Source organism: Phoenix dactylifera, chromosome 15 (genome assembly GCF_051530095.1).
Source record: "Phoenix dactylifera cultivar Ajwa chromosome 15, Ajwa_hap1_PhDact_Kaust_v1.1, whole genome shotgun sequence".
NCBI lineage: Eukaryota > Viridiplantae > Streptophyta > Magnoliopsida > Arecales > Arecaceae > Phoenix > Phoenix dactylifera.
In genome coordinates, this window is record NC_143204.1 from 19,843,037 (window position 1) to 19,868,686 (window position 25,650).

A 25,650-nucleotide genomic window follows, 5' to 3' on the forward strand; every position below is an offset into this window, starting at 1 on the left:
ATGGTTTCCAAAATTACTGAAATGGGATAGTATGACGGGTACTATACCATTCTGGCACAAGACCAGCATTGGTGCCAGGACATTAAAATTGTTCTACTTGTAAGTACCAGCTGTACTGGTCTGTACCGGTGTGTATCGGTGATAGTGTACCGGTCAATATGGATGGTTTTTCAATTTTTTAGAATATATTAGTTTCGGTACATACTGTTAGTACTTAGTACCTTGACCGTATTGATACCATACTATTTTGATGAAAAAATGGTGCGAAATTCAGTACCTGTATTTAAAATTGTGCTTCAAATTATCACACAAATTCTCTATTTTGCTTCATATATACTCTAATTTCATTAATATCAACTAAATAAGTGCTTATTGCAGATTTCTGTTTTCTTACTTATGTTGCACTAATACTTCAGTTTAAGTTATTTTTACAACATCTCAGGCTTCTATTTTCAAAGTTGACTAGCATTACTGCATGCATAACTTTAGTCATAATCATCAAACATATCCCAACTATTTGTGGTTGGTTCTGTGAATCATCATTCAGCAGGCATTCCTATATATGGTTATCTCTGATATTATTTAGAAGCTAACAAGCAGAACAGGATGCCTCTGAGAGATTTCTGGTAACATTTTAATGTAGCCTTTGTGTTTGGTCAGATACCTAAAGGAGTGCAGCCAGGGCAACTTTTGGTTTTAAGAGGCAGAGGTATAAACATTTTCATAAAATGTTTTTATTTTTTCTTTCTTTCCTTGACATATTAAGAAATATGGTGATTTTGTCAGGATTACCAAAACAAGTTGGCTTAGTAGACCATGGCGACCAATATGTTCGATTCCGTGTGAATTTTCCATCGTAAGTTTTTGCTTATTAATCATTGATCTTTTTGTATTCTTTTTTGTCTCAGCAATACATATGGTTCTGGTTCATTCAACATGACTCAGTAATTTATTCCTTTTTGGCTAGCAAATAATAACAATTGATTCCCATTTTGGCTGATTATTTGGCTTATGTTCTTCCATGATTCACACTGTCACACACGAAATTTGAACCCAAACCTGAGCTTTGATACCACTTGTAGGGAGAAGATGCCTTTCTATTTTGTGTATTTATTGATGGGATGCTGAATTACAAAAATAAATAAAAGTATGCGCTAGGTTTCTACGGAAGAACCCTTTGATGAGAGGGAAAAATCGCAGGTGATGAGAAAATGAATCCATTAATCAAGTAAAACTGAGAATAAGGTTACCCTACTTGACTTCTATCTTAAGCTGATTGGTCATGCCTCGAGGAAAACACATTATGCAAAAAAAGTAGGACACAACACAGTAGTAAAGTAAATGAGAAAGTACTGGTGAGAAAGAAACTAAGGCATGGGGCCAGACTATAGTTGTGCCATTAGAAAAGCCAAGATGAATGACATGGTGGGTGGCAAAACTCCAGAAAGGAGAAACTAGAAAATCTCATCCAATAACCATAAAGATATTTGTTCCCTTCTCTCTCCCTCCCCCCTTTTCTCCCATACTTTCCCTGCCCTTAGCATGTGCTTCAAGCCTTCAACCTAGTTCTCATAAGATGAGTTGTAATACTTCATTAAAACCTCTCTTTCTCCTAATTGAACTCGGAAAGGAGAGGACTATGGAATTAACTGTGAGAAAGCAATAAAGGAGGGCCTAAACTGGGCTGGCTCCCCCTTAATATAGGCACATTTGAATGGTTAAGTAAAGAGGAAGGTTTATGCTAGCATCAAATGAAGTTGTAAGAAAAGGATATTAAAAAGCTTTCAATAGCAATAGAGGTAGCCGTTAATTATGGCTTTAAAAGTTGGCTTGGGGTGTACTGGCTTCTGGCTAGTGGTTGGTACAACATGTGTCAAGCTATGCCTCGCCGAAACAAAAAGAAAAGGAATTAGTTCCTTTTCAATTAAAAATTAATAAAAGAATCCACAGGTGCCATGCTAACCCAATGCCTGGCGCTGGTACCAGCCTGGCATAGTACATGCTGGCTGCAATGGTCCAACACTTGAAACCATGCTATTACTAGGAATGATTGGCAAGTGTGGATTCAGAGCTTACACTCAAATAGTTGAAAAAAGATTTGATAGTTATGATCATTTTGCATAAATAATTAATACATGCATGCACTTATTAAATTCTTTATTCAATGACTAGTGGTATTCATAAGCACAAAACTCCTAATGAAACTCAGAATAATATAGCTTACAGTAAACTTTTTTTTACCTTATATTTTAGAAGTGGTTACAAAATCTGATGTGATTACATTATCAAAACAGTGGTTGTTTATTAAATGCTCTTGAACCATGTTCCTCAAGTCATTGTCATGCATGATCAATCGGCTCTACATTGTGTCTCATGGCTTTAGCATTTATTGAAAAAAATATCTAGGTAGACATAGAAATGTCCCTTACTCTTCAAATAGCTAACTTAGTTGAAAGTATGGTATGCTGAATTGGCCCGTACCGGCCGGTTCAGCACGTACTAGACCGGTCCGGCACGTACCGGACTGGTCCGATTCAAGCGTGGAAAGCAGTTCCGACCCCAGTGGGGCTGGAACTGATCAGTACGGTCGCGTACCGGTGCGAATCGATCCCCGTATTGTACCAGTATTCGCAGTGGTACGCACGTTGGGAAGCGCACCCGCGAGCGCTGCCCAGCGTGCCGCGCGTGGTTCCCTACGATGGGCAGTGCAGGGCACGCGCTGGGAACCGCGCAGGTGCGTGGCCCTACGGCACACAGGTTCAAAACCGGTACCGTACCGGTCCGGTAGGTGACCGATATGCCTACCGGTATTGGTACAGCATACCTTGGCTGAAAGAAATTTGATTTCTTGATTTGTTCTTTGAATAAACTTAATAGAAATATGCTTCCTAGCAACAAAATATATATGGTCTTTCTCATAAAGTTTGCTGACTATAGTGGGTATTCAGTTGTTCAATTTAGTATGTTGATAAAAGAATTATATGGTGCACAAGATTATTCCTGTTCAAAATATTTTGCTAAATTATATTTTCTAGCAAATCATTTTCCTTCACAGTTGTTTGACTCCAATTTTAAAAGATTATATAGAAATCATTCCTTTTTTTCGGTTAGTAAATGAGTTATGCCTTTTCATTATCTTTAGGTCAGTCAATGAACGTCAAAGAGAATTGTTGGAAGAATTTGCTAAGGAGGAAGCGATTCAAGAAAGCAGTGGATCAGCTGAAGGAAACAGGTAGGTTTTTCTATAACATTTATAAGTTCAAATTAGAACGTATGGGTCCTTATTGCTTCAAGAATATGATTGTTTTTTCATTTTTCTTTTAATTGACTATGATCATCATAGTACTAGTGTTATTTTTCTGCAAAGTCGTTTCCTTTGGATTAGTTCATGATTAGTTATTTACATGACAGGCCTTCTGATCAGTTCTAATTTTTTCCTTTAACATTGTATATATTATTTATAAAACCGTTGAATCTTCTACAAGTTTCAGTAGATGATTTTATCTTAAAACCTTAAATTTCTTCTAGATTCGAAACATTTAATTGTTGATTCCATAGTAATAGTCTGGGCAGACCACATGCTTCTTTTGTTAGTTTATTGGTTAATGTGTTTGGCTTTTATTTGTGTTCATTTTTGAATGAATATAATCCTCTAATAAATCTTCTCTTTATGATTGATAATATCTAATAGTTTGGCATGGGAATTTAAGAGAATACCAACTAAGAAAGAGACGCAATAGATGCACTTACATAATCTATAAATGTTGAAAAGACTTTTCCTATGATGTACAGGACGTCCTTAATCTACGCAAAATATGAAGTTTTGCAGCCATCTGGACAAGATGGGTGTGAGCAGAATAGATCAGTTGAAACTGAGACTTAACTTACAAAATGGTAAAACCTGCAAGAAAGTGTATGAGTTTGGTGGAAAACAAAAACCTTGTTGACTAAGACGTGAGGGCTAAAATAGTCATCATATGGGATAAGGATCGCCGAACCGGTAGCGGTCGGCATACCGGTCGGCATCGGTTCCGGCCGGTACCGGTTCGGACCGGTACCTTGGTTCGTTGTGGCCATAGCGCGCCACAGCGCAGAGCGTTGTGGACAAATCAGGCCACAACAAGCGTGTTGTGGTCAAATCAGCCATAATGCGGACGTGCTGTGGCAAAAAAAAAAAAAAAAAATTTGAACCGGTGCGAACCGACTAGTTTGCACCGGTTCCGTCTAGTACGCCTCTCGTACCGGCCGGTTCTGGCTCGGTAACACTGTAGTTCTGGTCCCACAACGTCGGAACCGTTTTGAATAGCGAACCGGACCGGTCGGCGCCGATACTGGTTTGGCATGTGCTGACCCGGCCGGTACGGGCTGGTTCAGGATACCTTGATTTGGAATATTAATTACCTATACCTGCTACCAAGGTGTTTGAGTACTAGTTCTGGCAAGCTCATTTTAGACCAAAGATTTCTTTTGTATGAGTTTCTTGCTTAAAGGAGAATATGGCCATGATTAGATCACAGAGACTTTGATTGGATGGCCAGATTCTGTTCTCCAAAGAGCAAACGAATGATATTGGCTTCAATTCAATTTTAAAAATAATGATGAAAATGGTCATTCATGCAGAGGTTCCATGGGTCATAACCCATTGGAAATAACGAGCATGTGAAGCTAAATTTGATTTAGTATGGCTTAACTTTTGCAAAGGCTGAGATCTAGTCTAATAAAAATCAAACAGCAAGGATTCATCCTAATCTCATTCAAAATTATGATGATTATAATTGACGCAAAGGAGACAGTCATTCCTGTGGCTAGAGATCATATTATTGTGGATTTGAGTAATGAGAATCTAGTTAAAGGGGCTTTGTCTCTTTAATAGTTTGATATGGCCCATAAAAGTTTTGATGGTTAAGATAAACTCTCATTATACCTTGAATTCAAACCTTCCATGCTCGCTTTGGGCCTGCTTCTGCCACTAAATTTTTATAGTATCGGTCCCTTTTGGTGAGAGAATGAAGGGTCAACATTTGTGCTTGAATGTATTGTCTAAGCTTCATGCGTATTCTACAGTTGCTGCTAACTGGTAAGGTCAAACAGCCAGAATGAAACCCAACCTTGTTCATATATTGGAGTTTAACTCTATCTGATGGCCACAGTGGATCACAATGTGAAATGTGAAGAGTAGGGTTTAACTAACTTGGTTCAGATAATGATCAATGCAGTTTAATTTGAAATGCAATATTTATGAAGAGGTAAGATCAATTGGAAACCTGTCAAAAGAAGGGTTTGAATTCCATCCAGCAATTATTTGAAGGGTTGGGGTTGTAAGAAATTAATTATTGCTACAACTGTCTTGCTGTTCATCAGATGGTCATGATTATATGTATTTCTATATTGAAAGAATGGGAGTTGCCATCATTTGACGCTTGATATCAAACTAAATGACCATGATACAACCCACGCATTTAAAAGGTATGGCCATGCCATAAATTAGAAGTAGAAATTCCAACATTTGGTCTCCAACTCAGGTGAAGGAAAGACCAAGTATTGTCTCAGGCCTGTCCTAACTATATTTGGCAAGGATTAAAGATGGACAAGGCCACATAGGAGGGCTTTTACCCTGCTAGTTGTAAGGAAGTGGCAGCCCTGTTCTTGTGAACTGGGGAGGTCGTCCATATAATCTTATTAAAAGGCTTCCTAGCTACTCTCTTGTTCTCCTGTTAGCAGATTTGCGATCAAACATAAGCTAACTTCAATAGTTGGTGCCAATAACTGATGGCAATATAATATCTCCAGTGATATGTGAACCATAGTGTTGCATGGTCCAAGTTGAATTTGGACAGATGTCAATGAGTACATCTAGGAGCTGTAGCTAAGTTTTCTATGAACCCAGACAGCACCTGCTCTAGTCAACTTTAAAAATGGTAACGTAGTCTTTAATCTTTGTCTATATTCGACAATGTCTAGTCACTAAAAACTGTCGTTTACAAGCTTCTTATGCTTCTCCTTTACAAGCAAGTAGAACAATCCTTTGATACTACTACTATGCGAGCGACTAGGGTCTAGTTCACTTTTAGAACAAAGCTGCCCTCATTTCGCTGCATGGTTAATAACTATCTGATTTTGTCATCAGACTTGATACAGGATAATTAGTTGCTAGATATTTATTTTTCTTGTCAACTTTCTTCTTCATAAATGGTAAAGAATAACCGATTGATAAATCATCAAAGCAGGTATAATTCTCCTGTAGCTATACTTGCTGAAATGTGGAAGGTCAAATGTCGCTATTTTTTAGTTATTCGTCTTACATCATTCAAGCTATCTAGCTATAATCAGGATGCAACTAAGTTACCTGGAGGAAAAATGGATGACCAATTATATTCATTAAAAAAGGCGGATTCCTTATTCTCACTCTATCATATACTTGTAATGATGATGTATTCACCAATTCAGTATTTCAAAACTTGAAGGCTCCCCTTTGCTCTCGGCTTTGTATGTTTTTGAAAGATGCCTGCAGAGGACTCTCAGTTATAGTTGTGAAATGGTTAATCCCCTCACTCTTCAGCTATCGTTTACTTTTGATGATGAGTATCCAACTGATATTTTCCCCACTGCATTTTCTCAAACTTCCAATACTCCATGCTTTAAATGCTTGCAAAGGATGCCTGCAAGAGGAGTTAGAGGTGGAAAGAAAACAATTGTATCATCTTGACTCCAAGATTTAGTTGCTATGCATTTAAAGAAGTTAGACGGATATAAAAATCAACTATATCACATTAGGCTGGTAAACACCTTCTCCAAAGCCAATTTGGTAACACAATCTAATTCACTGTAGAGCTGGCCATGTTTGAACCATAACCCCCAAATTATTACATTTTTTATATCAGATAGCTTCTGCTAGGCAAGACTTAGATCTTAGTTCATTTTGATTTCTCTGAGTCATAAATATGTATATTTTTCTCTTCAGTCCATGTTATGCTTTACAGGGAAGAGATTCAGATACCGGACTGCCAAGAAATAAACTGATCATCTTTGTCACCTGGATTATGTGCAGCTCCTGGACTCATATATACCCTCATTGGATATGTTTCAGACACTAGGATACTTGTCAAATTTCAATAGCAGCTTTTCGAAATTGGTCGAATTGGACTCCAACAATGAATTCAAACACATTATAATAATGTCAAAAGTTAGCTTTTGCTCTTTTTAGATTGGTCAAAGTGCAGGTATTAAAATAAATTTATAAAATATTAATTTTCTGAAATCTGGATTTTGATTAGGAAGTTTGGATGAGAAAAATATATATAATATCTTTTAATATTTTCTTTTATACCATTCTAATGTATATTTCAATTAAAATTATACTTTTTATGTATCCCTGAATTTCCTTTCTTTTACCTCTTACTGGGTTATATACACTTGGACATATGTCTAAATCTGATTCTCATGTCTGTGCCTCTGCATTTTATTACATTGCAACACTAGGAAAATTTTGATAGCATTTTGTTCTGGTTTGATTCCTGCAGATCATTTACTATATAATGATGTTTATGAATGTAATTAAGATGTTGGAAATGGATAACAGGCTTTATCAGAAGCTATCTACTGGTTGAACTTACAGGTGGCTGCAAATAATCGATCATCTGACTGGTCCCAAGTTCATGCTTGGCATCGCCTTCCTGCTGTTGCTTCATTTGCTTCTGAGCAAAAGTGTGAGCTAAGTGCTGATATATAAGATGACAGACGAGCACATGCAATGGAGACAGGTAGATGTGGTCATATTCTACCCAATTGTTTATACATTAGAGATATTCCTCCTTGGCTGGTATACATTTCTGCTAGGCAGTGTCATCAGCTAAGTCACAGGATTTCAAGGAATCTTATCTTGCTGGACCTCAGGAGCACTCAAGTGTCATCTCATCATTGTTTCATGTATAATTATTGGGGCTCAACAGAGAGCAAAGCGAATGTGGGGATTTCACTGAATTGACGGATTGAAATCCTGTCCGCTTTTCACCAAATCGGCCTTGGAATGGATGAGACATTGATCAGCTGACCTCTTCCTTTCCTGCTAGAGTAGGAAGGCTTTCCAGAAAGACCGAGAAAGAATTCTGATGAGTTTGGTAGAATACCAGATTGTACCATGCATACTGCAAGTATAGCACAATAACATCCATATGGAAAAATACTAGTTTTTTTTCTGCATGAACTTTCTTTATTGCGGGAAGTTAAGGACATGAACAGGCTACTTATTGGGAGATCTAATGCTCCAGTGTTCTGCAGTAAATCAGTATTTTTTGTTCTAATATATTTTTTGCATAGCTGGAGCACATGCAATTTGATGTAAAAAATTGTCAGAACTCGTCGATGTCTCTGTGACTACTACATTTATTAGAGGTCATGGGTGGTTATGTTGCTCTGCGAAATCATTCTCCACCCTCTGTTGCCTTGTTGTTTGATGTAATTAAACAACTACTAACTGGTGTTGAGCATGCGATGCATCATGAAATGGCTGTGATGCCATATTACTTGGGTTTTGAATACGCATGGCCGGTGTTGACTGTTGAGGGACTGCAATATCCGGGTCTTTTGACGAGTGGGAAGCGGCTGCTACCGAATGTCAGAAGAGGGAGAAATTATTTTTACATGGACCAGGTCCAGTGGAGCAGTCCAAATCCCAGAGCACAGATACGGTGGTTAAGATCTTGAATTGTTTAAATACAAGCGGTAATGCGGCAAGTGACTATTGGACGGGTCCACTGGACCTGATCCATCTAATCATTAGACCAGAATGAAGGGAGGGTCCGTGACATGTGGCAGCAAGGGATTGGAGCGGTTACAAGTCTGACAGGGACACAAGCAGTAGAGCATGTCGCGACAACGAGCGGTGGGCCAGCCAAAGCTTTTAACGCCTGGAGAAGATGATGATGGTGAGAAGGTTCTGAGAGGAAGCTTCGGAGGCTGACATTGGTGTTCCAAAGCTAAGTCCTCTGCCATGGGGTGGAAGTGGCGCCTGCGGGCGAATTGGGCCAAACGCAACCATCCACCTAAATTACGAGTTCACCGAACCTCTTTTTTCTTTTTTGTGATAAGCAATCACCGAACCTCATTGCGAAGATTATTTTGTCGTCAACCCTAATTTAACCAGCAACCGGTGCCATGTTTGCAAGTCTTTCACTCTAGTTTTAATAATTGAGAGTGCTGAATTTACCGTCTCTATAACTAAGCTTATTGGCCATATAGCCTAATTTCAGTGGTTAGAATTGCCATGTTTACTAGTCTTCCGTCCCAGTTTTACCGCTCACGAATCCTAAGTTTGCGTATTTACAATATCAAAGATTCCGATTTTGAGAGCCATAATCACCAATCACATGCGTCGGGACACTAGCTCCAAGTATATCAGTCATTTGTCCCAAAGGAGAGAGGGGGAGATAGAGATTGGATGGAAAGAGAAGTTTGGAAACAGATGGAGACGCGATAGAGAGAGAGATTCTCTTGGCACACGTAATTTTGGTGGGTGAGGGGGATTCTAGAATGGAGATGTTTAGTAAATAAAGGTAATTTCGGCACTCAAAATTTGACCATTCACCTAATTGAAATATTTTCCCCCTCTTCTAAAATTAACTTTTCTTCGCCTCGGCCGGAAACATGGACGGAGATATGACCTCCTCCTACACTCATTTATTTTGTGTGCACGTGCTTGGAGAATTAGCAGCTTTCACATACTTCCAAAGTAATCATCAACCAAAGAAACCATCACATATCTAATCAAATGTTGATTGCAATACTATATCACTGGACATTAATTCAAATATTTATACCACTATCTTCCCCTTTTTTTTGGTGAAAATTGTCTTCTCCTTTCAGACGCACCTCACACCTTGACCTTCGTATCAGGTTAAGCATAGAATTCAACAAGGAAAAGACAAAGCAGGTCCTAATTATTCGCAGAATCCAGAAGCCCGGGTTCCACCACTGGCTTTTTCTTCTTGCTCTCCAGGAACTCGCCATAAAAGTAGGAGGCGAGGCCCCAGAGCGCTAGCACGAGCGCGACTCCCTTCCCTCCACTGAAGGACTCGTGGAAGAAGATGACGGCGAGGACCTCCGCCACGGGGATGAGGACGGCAATGATGATACCGGCGAGCAGGGCTGAGCCGTAGAAGATGGCACCCACCGTCCCCAAAAAGAAGAACTGCCACAGGATGGCGGACCAGACGAGCAGCACGTAGTATCTCACCTCGCCAAGCACAAAATCCCGGGCTTCTCTCGAAATGGCCTGCAATGACTCGGAATGACTCGGGGTCACATAGATGTGGTGCGGTGCTTGTTCAGGTCCATATTTTTAAGAATATATCGTTCAAAAATCGAATCCAAAATCCCTAATTCCTAAACAAAAATGTATGATCATTGAGGCAAGTCTCCATTTACATATCTACTCTCCTGTTAAAGGTGAATTCCTGAACAGTGTGTGAAACTCTTACTCAGGAATTTATATATCTTCATAGCATGTGTACTGTGTGCAATTATTATAAAAAATAAATAATGCATATGCAATGGATTTCGGGTTGTATCTTTCATCTGAAAGAATGATTGATATTTTTTCACGGCGACTGTTGGATCACACATTGCATAACTCTCAAAACATTCTAACCTCTTTCTCCCATCCACTTGCACGGTTCTCAATGTGCAGCTCTCAAAGCATCCCAACCTCTTTCTTCCATCCACCTAAGCAGTTATTGTGTGATCGAATGGTTGATGTTACGAAAAAAGGTGTTTCATTCTTCCGTGCAAAGAATACAATCTGAACCCTATGCAATGCACTCAATGTGCGTTTGTTTTGCTACCGAAATCGGAATCGAAATAAGATTGGAATGTAAATCAGAATAGCCATATTCTCTGATGCATTTGGTTTATGACTAAAACCAAAATCGGAATCAGAATAGGACTTGAATACTAGAGGAGAGCTGGGATTGGGTTTGGAGAGATTGGGGCATTACCATTTCTCTTTGAAATCAGAATGGGAGTGGGACTTCTTCCAACCAAATGGCTAGAATAGGAGTGACTCATTCCTATTCCAATCTAACTCCTTTCAACTAAACATACCCTAAATTTCTCAAGAGGTCAATATTTTGTAGTATCTACATAGGAGAGAAGCCCATAAAACACCAGTTTGGGCATCATTAATTTTCTAATCAACATGACATCAATTCGATCTTTTTATTTTAGGAAATATGGTGACTAAGGCCGCCGTCCTGTTTATGACCCAAAACCACCCTAGCACATGGTGATGCCAACCACCAGATCTTGGTCCTGTTGATTGACTTCAATTAGACTTGAGACAATATTTTCTTACAAAGCAGGCTAGAGATTAATATTCTATAAGCGGTCCCAAGGAATCGTAGTCCTATAAATTAATGGTTCAGTAAGCATCCTTCCGAGCATAAAGGAAGCACATCCATAACACCAAAATGCATGTCATTCTCTCCAAAATGTTTCACTAGTTTGTATTTAGTCAATTTATTAGCGGCTAATGTTTGATGGATGGTTGTGATCATAATAATCAATTAGTAGGATTTTTTTCTGTTTTTTAACCACATGGTGGTATAGAGCCTGATTGGTGATAGACAGGGAAAGGGCCATACTGCATTATCTTCTCCTTGACTTTTTGAACTGAATGATCATTATGTGAATATTTTTAATATCTCAATATGCTGTTGCTAATAACAAGTTTAGCTGGCTGGTACCTTTCAACCTAAATGGGAGGTCTCAAGTTGAATAGCAGTGAATAATCACTATATATATATATATATATATATATATATATATATATATAGACATAATTTTCATATTTAACATCATTTTCATATTTAAACCCTACATTATCAATCATTGTCAAGTAGAAAGTTTTTTTCGAACCCTGGAAGAGAGAGAGTATGGTGAAGCAGCAACTCTGACCTGACTCAGCATTATATATTTAATAGGCAACTATTTATTTATTTATTTATTGAAAGAAAGATGGTATCTACAAGCAGGAAGAAAGATCAAGATCTTATATAATTATTGTTAAACCCTCATATCCATTATTCTTAACATACTTAATCTCCTTTCGTATGGTAGATGGAACACGGAACAACATGACAAATTCAAGAAACGTTCCGTTCAGGTATCAACCAATTAATATTTTTTCTTTTCTGAACGAATTGAAGAAGCCCATATAACAAAAAGAAAATAACCCTCCTCCAAATAGTTTTAACCCTCCCAAATCTCCGGTGTAGATGGGATTGTACAACCGTCAAGAGATTTACTACTAATGATAAGATGGCACACAACGTGGGAAAATTCGATTGGAAGAGAGAGAGGGAGAGTACTCACTTGAAAATCCTTGCTCACCAGCATCCCCACAGTACAAAAAACCGTGGCAAAGAATCCCATCACCAGCTGCATCTCCATGACCAACGTATAGCTAACAACCTGCTTTGCCTTGGCGTAGGTCAGCTCCACCAGCGGCAGAATAAAAGCATACAGCACCGCCGCAGCCAGCGTCATAGCGAAGCCCAAATAATACAGCGTGTTCGACTCGCCCTCGGGCCGATCCCCGCTTGCATGCAAGCCCAACATCACGGCCCCGATGCTCAGCAGCACCACAGCGTTCGTGGAGAAGGACGTAAACTTCTGCTTCACTATGAAAAATGCAAACAAAGCTGTGAAACCGAGCTGAGTCGATATAAGGATCGATGATGTCGATACCGGGAGGTACGACATGCCGTAGGCATAGAGGTAATCGTCGAGGCCGATGAGGAGGCCGAGGACGGTGCAAGCGAGGAAGAGAGGTGGCGTCATGAGGTAGAGCTTGGTCCCGCCGCCGCCGCCGCCGCCGCGGCGGTGGGCATAGGAGATGGCAAGGGGGATGAAGATAAGAGGCCACCCCCCGGTCTGGAGCCAGCCTGAGAGCCATTTCCGGCTGCCGCCCTTGAGGAAGTAGAGCCGGAGGAGGAGCGGGCTGACGGTGCTGCCGATGACCATGATGGCGAAGTTCAGGGCCATGAGGAACCATCTCAAGTGTTTGCTTATTTGGTTCTTGGTGGCTGGTTGCTGCTGCTGCTGTGATTCCATCTCCATGGCTTCTGATTAATGTCTCCTAATCTCTTGTTATTTTCTAGGTGCAGGGGAGGGCTGTGGCTCAGAAGCCAGCCTTATGATGACAACCTTAAATAGATTCAGAGTTGGAGGAATCATTGAGAAGGACTTTCTTCTTTTCGATTTTTTAAAAATTTTTTTATGTTTATACCTTTTTTTTTTTAATATATATATTTTCTTAGATGAAGGAGGACTTTAGCGGCTGGCTATCTTGACCACCCCGAACGGCAGAGACAAATGATGAGCTGCGACAAAAAGAAACTACAAGCGGACATGAGGGAGTCCTCATAGATAACGGTAACAAAATCGAGATATTTGTCCTTCTAGGGCTCCGGATTTCCTTTGTTCCAAGGGCTGGTCCCAAGTGGCAGGATGCCGTGGTAACAAGAAATCAGGTTACGTATTCTGTAACACGGCAACAAGTGGGAGCTCTTTAAATCTCTGGTTGCACTGGGGACCAGCAGTATTATATAATAAGGGTTTGGTTTGGAAGATTGAAAAAAACTTGTACATTTTGTATAAATATATATGTGCGTATCATTTCAAATTCAACTTCTGGATGGGGATGGATCTTGCATGGTTGAGGATTTTCATTTTAAATAGTTAAATGCAAATCAACACTATTCCAAGATCCCAATCTAAAATTGAAGAAGAGGAACGACAAATTAAAAAATTAGAAGCAAAAGGGATGATTTAATATTTGATTGAAAAACTATCAGCATGTATGCAAGATTTGCAGAAACAAACTTAACAAGCAAAGCTTGAAAAAACAATCTTCATACAAAACAAGGAACTTTTTCTTCTAGTTTAACATGCATCATTAATTGCATGCAAAAAAAATTGCAGTGATTTTGTAAACACTTGGTGATGTGGTGATTTTGCCATGAAGTATTTAGAAGGGATTAATTTAGAATGATAAATATGGGGTTGAATTGTCATCTATTTCACTGTATAATGCCAACTCCCTCCATGCATCCAAGGGTGAGGGGTGTCTTCCATTCTATCAGCGCTTTGCATTAATTTCTTTCGTGTTCCCCTCCCTGCATTTCTCCCATTCCATCAAACACTCAAACCCAGGAAGGCTAGTTGGATTGTAGCTATCAACCACAAAGACAAAAGTCCTTCATTTAACATTTAATATCTTATTTAAATATTTTTAATTTTATAGAGATACTCTTTCGAGTTTGGACCAGTTATACTTATACCCTCAAAATTTAAAAAATTTTAATTAGCCACCAAAACTTTATTTTCATTGTTTTATGGCCCAGCTGTCTATCCGAATCCTAACACCATTAACGAAGAAAGAATAAAATCAAAATATCTTTAATTCAAAGAGGTTGGATTGTGGCTAAGGGTGGCAATTTATGATCCGATCCGTCAATCCGACCCGCGAACGATCCGCTTTAAGCAGGTTTGGATTTGACATAAACGGATTTAGGTTGTAAATGGGTCAACCTATTTAAATATATTTATTAAATAGGTTGGGTTTAGGTTTAATCTTTGACCTGTTTAACCATTTTAATCCTTTTAATAATTGGGTCCTGACCTATTTAACTTATTTAACCTATTCGAAGCCTGCTTAACCTGTTTTTGACCTGTTTAACGCAACCCGCTTAATCTGTTTAAACTCATTTAACCCATTAAAAATTTGTTTAACAAATGGATGATGTAGGTCGGGTTAGGTTACCGGTTTAATAAATGTGTTAGATTCAAATTTGAAATTTTGACATGTTTAATAAACAAGTCAGGTTTGGGTTGATGAATTTTTGACCTGACCGGCCCGCATCCAATCCTACTTGTATCTGACCCGATCCAACCCGATTGTTATCCCTAATCGTGGCTTTCATATGATCTTAAAGTATTCCATCCTCTGTGAGTTATCTACCTGCAGAGATCTTAAAGCACTCCATTCTTTATCATTCATCCTTCTGCATATATCTCAAGGTGTTCCATTCTCTATCATCTATTCGCTAACGCAGATCTCAAAGTGCTTCGTCCTCGATCATTCATCTACTTACATAGATCTCAAAATATTTTGTTTATCATTCATTCACGTACACAAATCTCAAAGCACTCTATTATCTTCATTATCATTTATCCGCTTGCGTAGATCTTAAAGCATGCTATCCACAGTCATTCATCTGCCTGCACAGATTTTAAAAAGCTTCATCTCAAAGTGTTCCATCATTTCTCATCCATTCGGCTACACTAATCTCGAAGTGCTTCATCCTCTGTCATCTATCCACCCGCACATCTCTCGAAGCAATGTATCCTCTTGTCATCCATTTATCTAGCTACATCCCAAGGCACCCTATCCTCTATTATCCATCTACTCGCCCAAATCTCAAAGCAGTTTATCTTTTATCATTCGTTCACCTCCACATATATCAAAGTGTTTCATCCTCTATCATCCATCTAGCTGCACAGATCTCAAAGCACTCCATCCTCTATCATTCATCCAGTTGCATAGATCTTGAAGCGCTTCCTTTCAATTCACGCCAAAACAAGAGCCTCATGCTAAGTTAGTGAAATAGGCAGGTCTAGAATTTTATAAAAGTTTAGTTATCAGGTGACTCTGATGCGATAATATTTTATAAAGAAGATAGGCAGCTGGGCCATATTGCGATTCATTTAAAGTTTTGGTAGCTAACTGTCACTTTTAAACATTTAGGGTCTAAGCGTAAATGGCTCAGAAGAATCTATGTGCTTTTTTTTTTTTAAAAAAAAGGATGAACAATAACATGATAAATTCTTTTTTTCTCAAAAAATATTTCAAAAACACAAAAAAAAAAAAAATAACAGAGCCTATTGTATATTCCCACTTTATGCTATCATTTACTTGACCGCAGTTAAGATTAGACTGAAGTACGACCTAAGCTAATAATATATCATCTAGCCTTTTTCATGAGCTGGGACATTGCTTTCCTTTTCCAATGCAATGTCCATTGCAGGAGGCATATCCTCGTACAATTGATCGAGCTTTCTTCAAATGCTCGGCGACCGCCTTTTGATGTACCAAGCAAATGAGATAAGACGGCCATGTGATGATGGAAGGCAGCAGAAGCAAAGAGAGCCGCTAAATTTCAACCGCAAAGCAGAGCCATATCTTCGTCTCCGTTAGGAAGGGGTGTTGCTGCAAAAGACAAATAACTAAGGGCCCATACTGCACTCCGATATCTTGGAATGGTCCAAGCAAGGGCCCAGCTGGAAGTTTTGAGGCAAAAGTACCTTCGAATGGTCGTTTGCAGGATTCCAACTTTTTCGGTGATTCCCTCCACACCTAAGGATTGCAGCAAGATACTGAATGGATATGTCCTTTCAAGACTTTGCTCTAATAATTGCTTCAATAATATCCTCCGTGCACTGCTTATATTCCATTGCAATTATGCGCGTCAAAATTTTCTCCACCCTGTGTGGCCGAGCTGACCTGTCCCAAAGAATTGAATCCTGGCCATATGGTTATATACCAGAAATGGAGACCGGAAAAAGGCTAAAGCATATCGTCCAAATACAAATTAAAGCCTAAGGCAATTGCAAACTGGAACTATCTGGATCCTTATTATTGGAGAAAACTGAGTTGAGTTTGGATCTATAAATTCAGGTAATCTGGGTTCTCTTAATATAAGGTTTTAAAACCAAGTTAAAATTGGGTTGAGATAATGGGTTCTTGCACTATAGGGCCTTTTTTTATGTGTGCGTACATGTCTATATATATATATATATATATATATATATATATTAAAATACTTACAAAATAATAGAGGCCAAGTTTGAATTTTTTAAAGTTTATGGATTTATTAAAAAACCAATGTAAACTTTAGAGGACCAAAGGAGGAAATTTTTGGTGGGTAAACTTTTCACCTGTTACGTCCTGTATTAGGCCAAATTGCAAAACATGTGCACGATTGCAAGTTAAGATGTGATTTAAAGACTAGATGGATCAATTAGTGCAAGTAAAGTTTTGCAAACGTCACTCCCCAAGTCATTGATATGAGTAGAAGACTTGTTATAGTTCCATATTAGCTAACAAAAGAGATGCCAAACGGGTTTATTAGCCCGAACGGTCCTTTAAGTCCATGACGCTAGGCAGACCTCATCCAAGTGTATGAGAAGGAGACCTGTCTGCTAAATTTCTGGTAGACTTGGGCAAGAGTTTTGGGCCCATCAGATCCGGCAAGCTTGAAATGTTTGATACCCAACGAGGTTAACCAAAAGCTTTTGGGCCCATGGCAAGAAGAAAGGAAGCTAAGGAAGTTTCTTCTCTCTTTATGTAATGGAAGCCGGGTTTGCTAGACCCTCCGGAGTAAGTCCGAGTAATCCTTTCTATCCTCCCTATCTTTTGAGTCCTTTTCCCTTGCCGTTAAGGTTTTGGTTCCCTTCGCTGCTTGTTGGAAAACCACCCTTGAGAACTATCCTAAAACGTGGGCCTATTACAAGGATCAGAACAATCTGACCTGTTGCTAAAGACCCCATTCTTATATATTTAATTTACTTCTGATTGCATTTTTCTTGCTTTCCTTCCTTGTATTGAAACCAAAATAATTTTATCGATAGCTAAACATATCCTATCATCTAGCTATAAACATCATTACTTAGATCAATCATTCAACAGTCTACTAGTTTTCTTTCTGCATGAACTTTCTTTACTGCGGGAAGTTGAGGACGTGAACAGGCTACTTATTGGGAGATCTAATGCTCCAGTGTTCTGCAGTAAATCAGTATTTTTTGTTCTAATATATATTTTGCATAGCTGGAGCACATGCAATTTGACGTAAAAAATTGTCAGAACTCGTCGATGTCTCTGTGACTACTACATTTATTAGAGGTCATGGGTGGTTATGTGGCTCTGCGAAATCATTCTCCACCCTCTGTTGCCTTGTTGTTTGATGTAATTAAACAACTACTAACTGGCGTTGAGCATGCGATGCATCATGAAATGGCTGTGATGCCATATTACTTGGGTTTTGAATACGCATGGCCGGTGTTGACTGTTGAGGGACTGCAATATCCGGGTCTCTCGACGAGTAGGAAGCGGTTGCCACCGAACGGCAGAAGAGGGACAAATTATTTTTACATGGACCAGGTCCAGTGGAGCAGTCCAAATCCCAGAGCACAGATACGGGGGTTAAGATCTTGAATTGTTTAAATACAAGCGGTAATGCGGCAAGTGCCTATTGGACGGGTCCACTGGACCTGATCCATCTAATTATTAGACCAGAATGAAGGGAGGGTCCGTGACATGTGGCAGCAAGGGATTGGAGCGGCTACAAGTCTGGCAGGGACACAAGCAGTAGAGCATGTCGCGACAACGAGCGGTGGGCCAGCCAAAGCTTTTAACGCCTGGAGAAGATGATGATGGTGAGGAGGTTCTGAGAGGAAGCTTCGGAGGCTGACATTGGTGTTCCAAAGCTAAGTCCTCTGTCATGGGGTGGAAGTGGCGCCTAAGGGCGAATTGGGCCAAACGCAACCATCCACCTAAATTACGAGTTCACCGAACCTCTTTTTTCTTTTTTTTTGATAAGCAATCACCGGACCTCATTGCGATTTGCGAAGATTATTTTGTCGTCCACCCTAATTTAACCAGCAACCGGTGCCATGTTTGCAAGTCTTTCACTCTAGTTTTAATAATTGAGAGTGCTGAATTTACCGTCTCTATAACTAAGCTTATTGGCCATATAGCCTAATTTCAGTGGTTAGAATTGCCATGTTTACTAGTCTTCCGTCCCAGTTTTACCGCTCACGAATCCTAAGTTTGCGCATTTACAATATCAAAGATTCCGATTTTGAGAGCCATAATCACCAATCACATGCGTCGGGACACTAGCTCCAAGTATATCGGTCATTTGTCCCAAAGGAGAGAGGGGGAGATAGAGATTGGATGGAAAGAGAAGTTTGGAAACAGATGGAGACGCGATAGAGAGAGAGATTCTCTTGGCACACGTAATTTTGGTGGGTGAGGGGGATTCTAGAATGGAGATGTTTAGTAAATAAAGGTAATTTCGGCACTCAAAATTTGACCATTCACCTAATTGAAATATTTTCCCCCTCTTCTAAAATAAACTTTTCTCCACCTCGGCCGGAAACATGGACGGAGATATGACCTCCTCCTACACTCATTTATTTTGTGTGCACGTGCTTGAAGAATTAGCAGCTTTCACATACTTCCAAAGTAATCATCAACCAAAGAAACCATCACATATCTAATCAAATTGTGATTGCAATACTATATCACTGGACATTAATTCAAATATTTATACCACTGTCTTCCCCTTTTTTTTTTTGTGAAAACTGTCTTCCCCTTTCAGACGCACCTCACACCTTGACCTCCGTATCAGGTTAAGCATAGAATTCAACAAGGAAAAGACAAAGCAGGTCCTAATTATTCGCAGAATCCAGAAGCCCGGGTTCCACCACTGGCTTTTTCTTCTTGCTCTCCAGGAACTCGCCATAAAAGTAGGAGGCCAGGCCCCAGAGCGCCAGCGCGAGCGCGACTCCCTTCCCTCCACTGAAGGGCTCGTGGAAGAAAATGACGGCGAGGACCTCCACCACGGGGATAAGAACGGCAATGATGATGCCAGCGAGCAGGGCTGAGCCATAGAAGATGGCACCTACCGTCCCCAAAAAGAAGAACTGCCACGAGATGGCAGACCAGACGAGCAGCACATAGTATCTCACCTCGCCAAGCGCAAAATCCGGAGCTTCTCTTGGAATGGCCTACAATGACTCGGAATGACTCGGGGTCACATAGATGCGGCAGATCCATATTTTCAAGAATATATCGTTCAAAAATCGAATCCAAAATCCCTAATTGCTAAACAAAAAGGCATGATCATTGAGGCAAGTCTCCATTTATATATCTATTCTCCTGTTAAAGGTGAATTCGTGTGTGAAACTTTTACTCATGAATTTATATATCTTCATGGCATGTGTACTGCATGTAATTATTATAAAATATAAATAATGCATATGCAATGGGGTTTCTGGTTGTATCTTTCACCCGAAAGAATGATTTATTTTTTTGCGACGTCAACCGTTGGATCACGCGTTGCGTAACTCTCAAAACATTCCAATCTCTTTCTCCCATCCACTCGCGAAGTATCCCAACCTCTTTCTTCCATCCGCCTAGGTAGTTATTGTGCGATCCAATGATTGATGTTACAAAAAAAGGTGCATTACTTCCGTGCAAAGGATACAATCTGAACCCTATGCAATGCACTCAAGGTGCGTTTGTTTTGCTACCGAAATCGGAATCGAAATAAGATTGGAATGTAAATCAGAATAGCCATATTCTCTGATAAATTTGGTTTATGATTGAAACCAAAATCGAAATTAGAATAGGACTTGAATACTAGAGAAGAGCTGGGATTGGGTTTGGAAAAATTGGGGCACTACCATTTCTCTTTGGAATCTGAATGGGAGTGGGACTCCTTCCATCCAAACGGCTAGAATACGAGTGACTCATTCCCATTCCAACCTAACTCCTTTCAACTAAACATACCCTAAATTTCTTGAGAGGTCAATATTTTGTAGTATCTACATAGGAGAGAAGCACATAAAACATCAGTTTGGGCATCATTTTCTAATCAACATGAGATCAATTAGATCTTTTTATTTTAAGAAATATGGTGACTAAGGCCGCCGTCATGTTTATGACCCAAAACCACCCTAGCACATGGTGATGCCAACCACCAGATCTTGGTCCTGTTGATTGACTTCGATTAGACTTTAAAGACAATATTTTCTTACAAAGCAGGCTAGAGATTAATATTCTATAAGCAGTCCCAAGGAATTATAGTCCTAAAAATGGTCCAGTAAGCATCCTTCCGAACATAAAGGAAGCACAACCATAACACCAAAATGCATGTCATTCTCTCTAAAATGTCCCACTAGTTTGTATTTAGTCAATTTATTAGCAACTAATGTTTGATGGATGGTTGTGATCATAATAATCCATTAGTTGGAATTTTTTTCTGCTTTTTAACCACATGGTGGTATAGAGCCTGATTGGTGATAGACAGGGAAAGGAACATACTGCATTATCTTCTCCTTCACTTTTTGAACTGAATGATCATTATGTGAATGATCATTAGCTGGTTGGTACCTTTCAACCTAAATGGGAGGTCTCAAGTTGAATAGTAGTGAATGATCACTTTTATATATATATATATATATATATATATATATATATATATATATATATATATATATATATATATATATATATATATATATATATATATATATATATATATAGACATAATTTTCATATTTAAACCCTACATTATCAATCATGGTCAAGTAGAAAGTTTTTTCGAACCCTGGAAGAGAGAGAGTATGGTGAAGCAGCAACTTTGACCTGACTCAGCATTATATATTTAATAGGCAACTAATTATTTATTTATTTATTGAAAGAAAGATGGCATCTACAAGCAGGAAGAAAGCTCAAGATCTTATATAATTATTGTTAAACCCTCCTATCCATTATTCTTAGCATACTTAATCTCCTTTGGTATGGTAGACGGAACATGGAACAACATGACAAATCCAAGAAACGTCCCGTTCAGGTATCAACCAATTAATATTTTTTCTTTTCTGAACGAATTGAAGGAGCCCATGTAACAAAAAGAAAATGACCCTCCTCCAAATAGTTTTAACCCTCCCAAATCTCCGATGTAGATGGGATTGTACAACCATCAAGAGATTTACTAGTAATGATAAGATGACACCTTCAAACTATTAACCTACATGCATCAATCAGCCACATATATAGCGTACAATTTAGATACAGTAAAGTAGTAGCATTTTCTTTTCTTTTTGATAGGACACGATAGTAGCATTTACCGGTAACCTTGGCTACTAATTGCATCCATATATCGTTCTTAACTTAGATTCATGATATATATAACAACCTAGGAACTTATCGAAAAATGCTAACTAAAAGGTGTTACTTAGGTTCCTTAACCTAGTACAAATATCCAAGATCTGTACAGTTGATATAGAACTAGATACATGCCAGCACGGATCCTCACATGCTCCCTCCATTTAAGCTCCAATGTTAGGCTAATGATTTAAATCCATTTAAATTTAGTCACAAATACCACAAATCCAATCACAAATATTATAATCAGCTTGTGGCTAGCCTAAGTAGACTCGTATTGCAGTATCCTCTAGTTTGTATAGATTATGGGTCAGATTCATTTTGATATTATTTGTAATGATTCAGAATCTCATCCAAAAAAATTCAATTTTTTGGTCCTCTATAAATATCTAAAATCTACTTAGTACATAGCTGATATGGAATTAAATATATGCCAGTACAAATTCTCACATCTTGATTTCTAAAAATCATAAGATCTTGATGCTAAACTTGTCCCAAGGTTATAAGGATTGTTAAGAAGTCCAAGGCCAACATAGAAAAGGATAGCAGGTGGCTGCAAATTTAGAAAGGAGCAGCAACAACATCTTGTCAATGATGCTGCCTTGTCAACGATGGAACGCATATCTATACTAGGGCACCACTTCATTATGGACTCCATAATAATTTATTTTTCAAATACTAAGGAGCCTCCAACTCTTCTCTATCGAGATAGCGGTTCATCAAAATCGATTTGCTTCCATTTTCAAATATTCTTCTTCCAAGCGCCAGATCCCTAACAAATTATTTCTGGCCATCTGAAAAATTGCAACACACCTCGCTAAAAGAGAAAAACAAAACCTAGGTTTACTAGCAGCACCACGTGGGAAAATTCGATTGGAAGAGAGAGAGGGACAGTACTCACTTGAAAATCCTTGTTCACCAGCATACCCACAGTGCAAAAAACCGCGGCAAAGAATCCCATCACCAGCTGCATCTCCATGACCAACGTATAGCTAACAACCTGCTTTGCCTTGGCGTAGGTCAGCTCCACCAGCGGCAGAATAAACGCATACAGCACCGCCGCAGCCAGCGTCATAGCGAAGCCCAAATAATACAGCGTGTTCGACTCGCCCTCGGGCCGATCCCCGCTTGCATGCAAGCCCAACATCACGGCCCCGATGCTCAGCAGCACCACAGCGTTCGTGGAGAAGGACGTAAACTTCTGCTTCACTATGAAAAATGCGAACAAAGCTGTGAAACCGAGCTGAGTCGATATAAGGATCGATGATGTCGATACCGGGAGGTACGACAGGCCGTAGGCATTGAGGAAACAGTCGAGGCCGAGGAGGAGGCCGAGGACGGTGCAAGCGAGAAAGAGAGGTGGCGTCATGAGGTAGAGCTTGGTTGGTCCGCCGCCGCGGCGGCGGTGGGCATAGGAGATGGCAAGGGGGATCAAGAGAAGAGGCCACCCCACGGTCTCGAGCCAGCCTGAGAGCCATTTCCGGCTGCCGCCCTTCAGGAAGTAGAGGCGGAGGAGGAGCGGGCTGGCGGTGGTGCCGATGACCATGATGGCGAAGTTCAGGGCCGTGAGGAACCATCTCAAGTGTTTGCTTATTTGGTTCTTGGTGGCTGGTTGCTGCTGCTGCTGTGATTCCATCTCCATGGCTTCTGATTAATGTCTCTTATCTCTTGTTATTTTCTAAGTGGGAGTGCTGTGGCTCAGAAGCTAGCCTTATGATGACAACCTTAAATAGATCAGAGTTGACGGAATCATTGAGAAGGACTTTCTTCTTTTCGATTTTTTTTTAAAATTTTTTTGGTTTATACTTTATTTTTTTTATATTTTGTTTTATATATTTTCTTAGATGAAGGAGGACTTTAGCGGCTGGCTACCTTGACCACTCTGAACGGCGGAGACAAATGATAATACGATCTGTCAATTTGACCCCGTTTTAAGTTGGTTTGGATTTGATATAAATAGATTTAGGTTGTAAATGGATCAACCTGTTTAAATATGTTTATTAAATAGGTTGGGTTCAGGTTTAAATCTTTGACCTGTTTAACCCATTTTGATCCATTTAGTAATTAGGTTCCGATCGACCTATTTAACCTATTTAACTTATTTGAAGCCTGCTTAACCTGTTTTTGACCTGTTTAACCCAACCCGCTATTTAAACTCATTTAACCCATTAAAAACTTGTCTAACCTCTTTAACCTGTTTAATAAATCGGTTATGTAGGTCGGGTTAGGTTACCTATTTAATAAATGTGTTGGATTTAGATTTGAAATTTTGACTTGTTTAATAAACATACCGAGTTTGGGTTGACGAATTTTTGACCTGACCCGCATCCAACCCTACCTGTATCTGATCCGACCCGACCCGACTGTCACCCCTAATTGTGGCTTTCATATGATTTTAAAGTACTCTATCCTCTGTGATTCATCTACCTGCACAGATCTCAAAGCGCTCCATCCTTTATCATTCATCCTTCTACACATATCTCAAGGTGCTCCATTCTCTATCATCTATTCGCTCAGGCAGATCTCAAAGTGTTTCGGCCTCTATCATTCATCTACTTGCATAAATCTCAAAATATGTTGTTTGTCATTCATTCACGTACACAAATTTCAAAGCGCTCTATTCTCTTCTTAATCATTCATCCGCTTGCATGGATCTTAAAGCATGCTATCCTCAGTCATTCCTCCGCCTGCACAGATTTTAAAGTGCTTCATTCTCTATCATCCCCGCACAAATCTCAAAGTGCTCCATCATTTCTCATGCATTTGGCTACACTAATTTCGAAGCGCTTCATCCTCTACCATCCATCCACCCGCACATCTCTCAAAGCAATTTATCCTCTCATCATCCATTCATCCAACTACATCCCAAGGCACTCCATCCTGTATTATCCATCCACTTGCACAGATCTCAAAGTGCCCCATTCTCTATAATTTATCTACTTGCCCAAATCTCAAAGCACTTTATCTTTTGCCATTCGTTCACCTCTACAGATCTTAAAGTGTTTTATCTTCTATCATCCATCTAGCCGCACATATCTCAAAATGCTCCATCCTCTATCATTCATCCGGTTGCATAGATCTCAAAGCACTCCCTTTCGGTTCATGCCAAAACAAGAGCCTCATGCTAAGTTAGTGAAACGGGCGGCTCTTGAATATTATAAAAGTTTAGTTATCAGGTGACCCTCATACGATAACATTTTATAAAGGAGATAGACAATTGGGCCACATTGCGATGAAGGTAAAGTTTTGGTAGCTAATTGTTACTTTTAAATTTTTGGAGTCTAAACTTAGAAAAATCAATCAGCATTTTTTTTTTAAAAAAAAAAGGTAAACAATAGCACGGTATATTCTATTTTTCTCAAAAAATATTTCAAAAACATAAAAAAAATTAACAGAGCCTATTGTATATTCCCACTTTATGCTATCATTTACTTGCCCACAGCTAAGATTAGACTGAAGTACGACCTAAGCTAATAATATATCATCTAGCCTTTTCCATTGCAGGAGGCATATCCTCGTACAATTGATAGAGCTTTCTTCGAATGCTCAGCGACCACCTTTTGATGTACCAAGCACATGAGTTAAGACGGCCATGTGATGATGGAAGGGAGCGGAAGCAAAGAGAGCCGCTAAATTTCAAC

At 39.4% G+C, this 25,650-nt stretch overlaps 3 protein-coding genes across 6 annotated transcripts in view; 1 reads left to right on the plus strand and 2 right to left on the minus strand.

Annotated features, from left to right (window-relative positions):
* Positions 1-8,300, plus strand: part of ATJ1 (DNAJ heat shock family protein) — a 33,000-nt gene extending 24,700 nt beyond the window's left edge. Inside the window, exons 16-20 of one of the 4 annotated variants that reach the window (XR_015973610.2) lie at positions 661-709; positions 787-856; positions 3,143-3,232; positions 7,580-7,760; positions 7,894-8,300. Coding sequence is in view for 3 of the 4 variants with exons in the window: in XM_008814002.6 (XP_008812224.1) it covers positions 661-709; positions 787-856; positions 3,143-3,232; positions 7,616-7,715 (309 nt within the window). In the remaining variant the exon portion in view is untranslated. Of the gene's footprint in view, positions 1-660; positions 710-786; positions 857-3,142; positions 3,233-7,579 lie in introns of all 4 variants that reach the window. The other 3 variants (XM_008814002.6, XM_008814003.6, XM_039134212.3) reach the window with 3 other exon arrangements.
* A 1,428-nt stretch (positions 8,301-9,728) lies between these two features.
* On the minus strand, positions 9,729-13,197 carry LOC103723169 (purine permease 3-like). The gene is made up of 2 exons (XM_008813999.6): positions 12,367-13,197; positions 9,729-10,270 (listed from the first exon to the last, which is right to left on the minus strand). The coding sequence occupies exons 1-2, from the start codon at positions 13,111-13,113 to the stop codon at positions 9,932-9,934; spliced, it is 1,086 nt and encodes a 361-aa protein (XP_008812221.1). The 5' UTR covers positions 13,114-13,197; the 3' UTR covers positions 9,729-9,931.
* A 6,104-nt stretch (positions 13,198-19,301) lies between these two features.
* LOC103698856 (purine permease 3-like) lies at positions 19,302-23,728 on the minus strand. Its single transcript, XM_089927589.1, has 2 exons — positions 22,911-23,728; positions 19,302-19,845 (listed from the first exon to the last, which is right to left on the minus strand). The coding sequence occupies exons 1-2, from the start codon at positions 23,649-23,651 to the stop codon at positions 19,507-19,509; spliced, it is 1,080 nt and encodes a 359-aa protein (XP_089783715.1). The 5' UTR covers positions 23,652-23,728; the 3' UTR covers positions 19,302-19,506.
* Positions 23,729-25,650: the final 1,922 nt, after the last annotated feature.

Bases quoted from the DNA above. Each gene is read 5' to 3' on its own strand.
- LOC103723169 (XM_008813999.6), bottom strand. From the start codon at position 13,113: ATGGAGATGGAATCACAGCAGCAGCAGCAACCAGCCACCAAGAACCAA. The intron at 10,271-12,366 runs GTGAGTACTCTC...GAGTCATTGCAG, and splicing joins TGGTGAGCAAGGATTTTCAA to GCCATTTCGAGAGAAGCCCG.
- LOC103698856 (XM_089927589.1), bottom strand. From the start codon at position 23,651: ATGGAGATGGAATCACAGCAGCAGCAGCAACCAGCCACCAAGAACCAA. The intron at 19,846-22,910 runs GTGAGTACTGTC...GAGTCATTGTAG, and splicing joins TGGTGAACAAGGATTTTCAA to GCCATTCCAAGAGAAGCTCC.